The 8447-nt window shown below is 55.4% G+C and overlaps 1 protein-coding gene across 1 annotated transcript in view; it reads left to right on the forward strand.

The window, feature by feature from the left end:
* Positions 1 to 1130: 1130 nt before the first annotated feature.
* Positions 1131 to 8447, forward strand: part of CDC42BPB (CDC42 binding protein kinase beta) — a 54807-nt gene continuing 47490 nt past the window's right edge. Inside the window, exons 1-3 of the mRNA XM_015562796.1 lie at positions 1131 to 1245; positions 4490 to 4581; positions 8209 to 8292. Of these exons, the coding sequence (XP_015418282.1) occupies positions 1146 to 1245; positions 4490 to 4581; positions 8209 to 8292 (276 nt within the window). The 5' untranslated portion in view covers positions 1131 to 1145. The remainder of the gene's footprint in view (positions 1246 to 4489; positions 4582 to 8208; positions 8293 to 8447) is intronic.

Genomic DNA, 8447 nt, shown 5'->3' on the forward strand with positions numbered 1-8447 from the left:
GGCCCTCTTGGTGCCCATGCCCACAGCTGCTTTTCCGTTGCCGAGCCTGCCATTTCCCTGTCACGCATGCATCCCAGGCGTGTGCCCGTAGTCCTCCCTGCTATCGACGGGCCCCGGCAAATCGCGCCGTCACTCAGGGAATGGGCACAGACAGGAAAAACGCAGCAGCGCCAAATGCTAGCAGCGAGCAGGAGCCCCGATGACGTGCCGGCAGGGGAGGGTCCTCGATGTGGAAAGGTCAGAGGTGAAGAGCGCGGCATGTAGGCTGCAGCCGTGGCACAAGTGCTTGACTCCTGGGCCTCAGTTGTCACTGCTCATGGGTTCCTGCCGGGGGTCGGAGGGACCTTTGGTCCACTTTCTGGATGAGGAAGTTTTGTCACAGGATCCAGTGCCTTTTCTAGATGGTATGGCCACCATGGCGTCCTCAGGACCTGCCTCCCGCCTGAGCGGAAGCTGGCTTTCCCCTGGGCCCACAGCGGCGTGGCCTCTCCTGCCCGTGTGACGCAATCAGCAGAATTGGGTAAAACATGTCAGACCACTTAATACACATGGACGTTAAATCTGGAAGTTAAAATAAACACTCCAGCCCTGGCTGGTTTGGCTCAGTGGATAGAGTGTCGGCCTGCAGACTGAAGGAGTCCCGGGTTCGATTCCGGTCAAGGCCACATGCCCGGGTTGTGGGCTTGGTCCCCAGTAGAGGGCGTGCAGGAGGCAGCTAATCAGTGATTCTCTCTCATCATTGATGTTTCTATCTCTCCCACTCCTTTCCTCTCTGAAATCAATAAAAATCTATTTAAAAACCTAAAATAAAATAAACACTCCACACTCCAACGTCCTCTAGCCAACAGGTGAATAATAGGTTAACTATTTAAAAAGCCATTCAGCAAAAAAATAAGGTTGAATATCAGGTCTTTAAAGAGTTGACAACTTTCTAAATAAGCCTTAATAATAAAATGACAAAGGAAAAAGGAATTAATTCATTTTTACTAAAAGTAATAACTTTTATACAATAAATATAGTATAATTAAGATGTAAAGCAGGAACAGAATGAAGGGGTGATGTTCGCAGCGCTTACGTTTGGGAGAGCCACAGTAAAGCACTTACACTCACTTCTAAGCAGGTGCAGGCATGGCCGGTGAGCAGGCATGACTGGGTGCTGGTGCCAGGGAGGGCGATGGTCTTGGTGTGGGGGCAGGACAGCTGACTCAGGAGGCAGTTTGGAGGGCAGGTCGGGAACCGTAAAAGGTGAGTGCCCTTTGGAGAGACCTGGTGTTTCATTCTAAAAATTATTGAAGGTAGTAGAGCTCCATGCCTGATCATGTTCATTGCATATTCTTCACCATAGCACAATAATAATTTTGAGAATTAAATGTCCAGCCAATGTGTTTAATAGATACATGATTTTAAAATTGTTGGTGTGCCGCCCTAGCTGGTTTGGCTCAGTGGATAGAGCATCGCCCTGCGGACTGAGGGTCCTGGGTTAGATTCCAGTCAAGGGCACATGCCTGGGTTGCAGGCTCAATCCCCAGTAGGGGGCATGCAGGAGGCAACCAATCAATGATTCTCTTATCATTGATGTTTCTCTCCCTTCCTCTCTGAAATCAATGAAAACATTAAAAAAAATTGTTGGTGTGCCAACTTATTGAAATATTAGAGGCCCAGTGCATGAAATTTGTGCACTTGAGGGGGAGGGAGTCCCCTCAGCCCAGCCTGCACCCTCTTGCAGTCCGGGAGCCCATGGGGGATGTCTGACTGATGGCCTAAGCTGTCAGTTGGACACCCTTAGTGCTGCTGCAGAGGCGGGAGAGGCTCTCACCACCACCGCTGCACTTGCCAGCCGTGAACCCGGCTTCCGGCTGAGCAGTGCCCTCCCCCCCTCCCCCATGGAAGTACACAGACCACCAGGGGGGGCAGCTCCTGGTGGTCAGTGCGCGTCATAGTGACTGGTCGTTCCGCCATTCGGTCAGTTTGCATATTAGCCTTTTATTACATAGGATAGGATTATACATCCGTTAAAATGACAGTTGAGTAAAATAGAAATCTGAAAATATAAGAAGTAAAATAAAAGCAGGATACAGGTTGTGTCAACATTGAGTAGGTCTGAGCAAGGATGGAGAGGGAGCGGGGCACGATGCAGAGGCTTGGGTTCAGTTACGGGGTCTTGGGCTTCGCGTGTTGCCGCTTGGTTTGCACATTGAAAACCGCTCGTGAGCCCCGGGAGTCTGGGTGTGTGGGGTGTCGGCTGTAGTGTTGGGCCCCTGCCCGAGGACCGTGCGGACGGCGACAGCGCTCATTCCTGGGCGGTGCTCCCTCCTTCCAACACGCTCTCGGGGGAAACAACGCGTCTGGTTAATTGGGGGTGTTTTTCTTCACGGTAAAATAGGAGGTTCACCCAAAAGGTACCACGGGGGTGTGGTCTTCAGTGGCTGTTTAAACACATTTCCACGCCTAGTGTTGGGTTATTTCTGGTCATATTTGAAAGAAATAAAGATGAATCACAGACCTTGAAGTTCTAGCACAGGGTTTTTCTACCCTGGCCTTAAACTAAGAACTCGGGGCCTGTGTTCCCTTTCCCGTCTCTGTGCCGATGGCACTTGCAGCCGGGGCAGCAGTTCACCGCCCATGGCACCGAGAGCCTCCTGGGCGCTGGCGGTGAGCCAGGGGATGGACCTTCCTGGTCCTAGGCAACTATTTAAGGAGAAGCAGTAGCGAGTTAGGTTGGTAATGAATAGGGAGCTCAGTTAGCAGCTGGGATGTGTCAGGGGCAGGGCTGCTTTGGAGACAATGCAGATGTCGGGGTAAGAAAGCAACAGAAAGAGCCCTGCCCTCTGCCCAGTTTCCCCAATGGGAGTGTCTGCAGGACGGCAGTCATGGGGGACCTGAGGAAGCAGGACAAGCATGAAAGTTGGCATAAGACGTAAGGATGTAGGCCTGAAGGTGCAGTCGGAGCAGGTGTAGGAGAGGGGATCCTAGACAGGGGTGGGGGTGGGATGGGCGGGGTCTGGAGGCCAGGCCTGTGGCTTCCGGTCCAGCTCTGCCACCTGCTCTGTGTTCCTGGAAGGAAGTCACACAGACGCTGGAGCAGTTTCCTGGGCGACTGTCACAGGCGAGCGCCAGCTGGGGCTCCCGAGGACAGAGATGAAGCCGGCTGTGAGCTCTAGAGCAGCTCCCTGGAGCTCCCGTCGGGGGAGCGCCAAGCGCCCTCCGAAGGCTCCGGGGAGGGAGCTTCCTGTCTCTCCCAGCTTCGGGGCAGCGTGTGGGGCACGATTGTCCTCCACGTTCTCAGCTATTCTAGAGTCATTCACGGGAGACGGATTAACGGGAGAAAATGTCCTGGGTTACTATGGAGGTCCACGTGTGGGTGCCAGACTGAGACCCCAAGCTGCCTTGGGCAGAGGCTTAGGTGCCCTTCTGACTGAGGAGAGGAGGCTGGGGTCTGGGGCTTCCGGGGGAAGCAGGGAGTTCACGGGCAGAGGAGAAAGAGCAAACTGGCACCCATATTCCAGCTGGGCCGCCAGGAGCAGGGCACGGACAACAGACGCTGGGCCAGCTTCCCCGGGCCCCGTGCACTCCTGTCAGTGACCAGGGGTGCCCTTCCTTTAAGCAGGGTTCTGCCTGGATTCCTGGGGCAGGTAACGGGGGAGGGCCAGGGACTCTCTGAGTCTTTTGCTTCTTAAAAACCAGCTTGAATCAGTTTCCCAAAAGGCATATTGCAGGATGGCCAGCCTGTGGTCCCCCGGCAGCCATCCCTGCTCCTGGGCCTACATCGGAGCCGTTCCAGGCTGCGCCTCCCTCTGCGGCCCCTTTCCCTCTCGTTAGAGGGATGGCATTAGTGCTGGCCTCAGGGCTCTGCCATGCCTCTGTGTCCTCATCTCAATCTGAGTGCATCTGCAAGGCCCCCTTCCAAACAAGCAGCCGGGGGGACACGATTTGGGGGTCGCTGTGAGCTAGTGCGTGCGCCAAGAAGCCTGGCTCCCTCTCCTCCTCCCCACAGTAGGGGCAATAATGGAATTAATCTCAGAGAGGCTGTGCGGATCCAGGAGCACAGCGCGGAGTGGGTTCCTAGGGGAGGAGCCATGCGAGTGTCAAGCCCCATCCCTCCGTTTTCCGGGGGCACCTCCGTTGCTCCCTGGAGTCCATCTTGTGCTCCCCCAGCTGCCCTGCAGGTGAGCTCAGAGCTCACTCACCTGGAGCACATCAGTCGCAGCTGCTGCAGAACAGGCAGCACCACGTCGGCTGCCTGGGTGCCGTTGGCAGCTCGATCTTACCTCCCATGACTGGCCGGCCTCTGCTGTGAGACTTTGTCATAACAGGTGTAGCTGTGTAGGTGCTGATGACAAACATCCACGTTAATTTAGCATAAAAGTACTTATTTGAAAAGTGAACATTTTTCTATAAAAAGTGTAACTTACTAGAATAACCCAATGTGTTGGTTTCAGACAGCATTCATTTAGTAGACAAGGTGTTAATTCCGCTTTCTTCTTTGCAGCCAAGCCCTTTACGCAGCTGGTGAAGGACATGCAGCTCCGGCGAGAGGACTTCGAGATCATCAAAGTCATCGGGCGGGGCGCGTTCGGTGAGGTGAGCTCCGCTTCGTCTTGTTGACTTTGCACAGATTGCCAGGCCACGGGCAGCATTCTTGGGGTCCTCCTGTAGATCTGGGGGTGAGGTAATTATTGGTAATCTTGGGAGAGTGCTGGGACAGAAAGGTGGAATTAAGAGAAAAACAAAAACGAAAGCTTGTGACTGGTGAATTACCCTGGGCATCGTTCTGGCCAAAATAGTTTCTTACAGACCAATAAGGTTTTAAAGAATCCACTTGTTAGTTTTCTTTGAAATGCATAGAGAGTAAAATATGGTCATTGTCATTACTTGTGGCTGCTGCCACCAGGAGAGGGCAGCTTGTCCAGCGCGGGCTGCCTCCCTGCCCTGGGCAGGTGGTGGCCTCTGCAGGTGGCGCGCTCCTCCCAGGCTGGCCACAGCCCCGCTGTCAGAGATCAGGTGGCTTACAGTGAGCCACCTTCAGAGCGCCTCCCACACTGGGGCGCATCGTCCTGCTCGGGTTTCAGCTGCCGTGTCCTGAGCCCTGTGTGGGGGAGCCCTCTGGGCGGGTGAGAGCAGACGTGAGGTGGCGTTGGCCGTGCAGGCGCTCTGGGCTGTGCCCTCGGAAAGGAAGCGAACAGCAGCTTCACCGGCCAGGTCTTGCCTGTGGAATCTCTCGTGACTTCTGAGTTAGAGCAGGGCCTGGCCTCTGCCTTAGGGAACGTCTCACTGCTGCCCATTCTTCTGCCACAGACACGGGGGCCACCCGTGGAGCTCACAGGCCCTGCAGAAAGCCTGCCGGGCCGGCAGCCGTGTGCTCACCGTCTTGTCTTCCTTGGAAACAGCCCTGGCCTCTGACCAGCCCCCAGCCCTCTGACAGGCCGCATTCCTCTCCCTCATACCGCCCCCCACCCCGCCCTGCCTTCCAGCCCCTCTTCTCCATCCCGCATCCCTCTCCCCCCCCAGGCGTGGGGGCAGGGGAAGCCGCACCACAGGGGGCTGCTTGGTGGCAGCCTTGTCCTCTGGGATGGCCGCTCCTCCCAGGCCCGCCCCAGGCTGACCCAATCTCCAGGGTCACCTCAGAACCCAGGGATCCAGGGTCCTCAGCCAAATTCAACTCACTGTGGCTAGGAAGGGATGGAGGGTCCTCTGGTTTTGAAGTACAAGGACACATAAATGCCCAGATCTAAGTGCCATTGGGAGTGTGGCAGCGTGTGCACCCCGGTTGGAAGACAGCGTTTCTCTCCCCTAGAAGGTTCCCCCCTCCTGTTGCTTTTCACACCCACCTCCTGTGAGCCCCACGGGCCCCCAGGCAGCAGCTGTCCTGGTTGCCACCAACGGGGAACTTAGTTTAAAGGAACCATAGGAAAGACTGAGTTCTGCACAGAAATAGCAAATCTCTGAGCTGTAGGTAGTTGTGTAAGGCATGGTTTTTGTTGTTTAGTGAGAAGAGAGAGAGCCTGTTGAAATCAAGCCTGACTCAGCTCAGTCTATACTTACACCAACTGTCGTCCTTGTCCCAGGAGCCGTGCCAGGCTCGGGCTGTGCAGTGAGCAAGGCCGGGCCCTGCACAGTTCTGCTGCCACCGTGTCCACGTCGGAGGGGCCCGGAGGGGCGGGGAGAGACAGCGCCAGAGAGCGGGCCCTTCAGGAGGGAAAGGAAAGAACGCGCGAACACTGCCGTGCCAATTGTTTGTAGTGACTTTTATTGGTTTTTGAAATTATTTCAGAGAGAGGAAGGGAGAGGGAGAGGGAGAGAGAAACATCAGTGATGACAGAGAATCATGGATCGGCTGCCTCCTGCACACCCCCTACTGGGGATCGAGCCTGCAACCCGGGCCTGTGCCCTGACTTTGGACTTGAACCGTGACCTTTTGGTTCATGGGTTGGTGCTCAGCCACTGAGCCACACCGGCTGAGCTATAGTTCTTTTTAGTGCTCTTTTTTTGCCAAAGAACTTGATACAAAATGGTTCTGAGTTTCAAAGAAGGTAACAACGATCACTTGCCACTTTCCTTCAAATTAAGAGAAGCACGCCCTTGCCCAGGCCTTTGTGGAAGCCCACGGGTTCTCTCCTTTCCTTTGCCCCCTCTCAGCTCTACCACTTTCTCTGGACGCACCCCTCCACCCCCACTTCAACCCCCACTCAACCTCCCTGGCCCCGAGGCCTGGGCTCCACACCAGCACTCCGCACCTACTCCTCCCACCACCGGGCACTGTCCCGTCTGGGGCCCTGTGCCTGCTCCCCTGCTCCCTGCCAGCGCTGGGACCTCGGGTTGTGTCGACAGCCTCACTGAGCCCCGTTGCTGTTCCGGAGCATCCTCGTAACCACGCACCTGGAATGGGCCCGGCTCCTGCTTTCTGTCTCTGATGGCGCCGGGGGGGCCACAGAAACGAGGCCGCTCCTTATCGGTGTTGGGATCAGAAGGCTCTTCGCCTGTGCTTCTGATCGGATTATCCTTTCCTAAGGACAAGCCAGGGGCGCACCAGGGCGTTCATGTGGGCTTCCCACCGTCAGGCCCCGGGGAGGTGACATTGGATGCTGCCCGTCATTTAACATAGGCTCAGAAGCAGGCCCCTGGGGTGAGAAGGGAGAGTTGGGGAGCCTGGACTGAGAGCGAGCGGGCAGGTGCTCGGGGCATGTTGGCTCTCGGGAGACCTTGGCGATGCGTGGCATGTGCTGGTTAGAGAGCAAGGAAGCTGGTAATGAGGGACTCTGCTTGACACCTGCTGTGGGCTGCCTGCCACTCGCAGCAAAAAGGTCTGCTTGCTCTCACAGAAGTTAGTCACTGTCAATACGCAGCTTATGGCCTTGTGATGGAGACTTGGGCCAATGAACGATCCATTAATGTCAGGTAGAAAGTGCCGTGTGATGGCACAGACATCACATCTGGTGTTGGTGCCGGTGGAAGAGCTCACTGGAGGTTGGGCAGGGATCAGGAAGTCCCAGAAGGCTTCCTGGAAGAGGTGGCTGTGAGTTGTACTTTGAAGAACATGGCTGCAGCCAGCATGCCGAGCCTGACATGTGTCTAACACCGTCCTGAGCACATTGCACGAGAGCTGGGTGAGAGGTGGGCCCCTGAGCACCGTGGGCGTGTAAGCATGAGCTCGGGGATGGTGCACCTGGGCGCAGGGGCGAAGCTTGGGAGCCGGTGACGAATTTTTAGAGGTTTATTATGAAACTCTCCGGACGCACCCCAAGTAGAGGACTGTACGCACCCAGTACTCAGCACTGCAGGGTTTTTAAAAAATATATATATTTTATTGATTTTTTTACAGAGAGGAAGGGAGAGAGATAGAGAGTTAGAAACATTGATGAGTGAGAAACATCGATCAGCTGCCTCCTGCACGCCCCCAACTGGGGATGTGCCCGCAGCCAAGGTACATGCCCTTGACCGGAATCGACCCTGGGACCCTTGAGTCCGCAGGCCGATGCTCTGTCCACTGAGCCAAACTGGTTAGGGCAGCACTGCAGGGTTTTTTTGCCTGAGCGGGTGTGATCGATCATTCAAGTTGCTGTGTGGCTCAGATCGAGTTTTGATGGTTAAAAGAGCAAGTCCACATTTACATAGAACACTTTCCTCGCCTAACACCTCTTTCCAGACAATTGATATCTCACTGTGAGTTTACGAAAACCCACGTTTGTGACACTCCCGTTTGTACTCCAGGTTGCTGTTGTCAAAATGAAGAACACTGAACGAATTTATGCCATGAAAATCCTCAACAAGTGGGAGATGCTGAAGAGAGCAGAGGTGAGTGTGAGCGAGCCACAGTCCCTGCCGGTCTGGCCTTCCTCCTCGACAGGAGTGGGTGCTCCTGGCATCAGACGTTGGCCTCCTCCCTGCTCTGCCCGCACTGTGTTCGCGCCTGTCCCCCCCCCATTCCGACCCAGAGTCCCCTTCACCCC

Source organism: Myotis davidii, unplaced genomic scaffold (assembly GCF_000327345.1).
Source record: "Myotis davidii unplaced genomic scaffold, ASM32734v1 scaffold2798, whole genome shotgun sequence".
In the NCBI taxonomy this organism is placed as follows: domain Eukaryota; kingdom Metazoa; phylum Chordata; class Mammalia; order Chiroptera; family Vespertilionidae; genus Myotis; species Myotis davidii.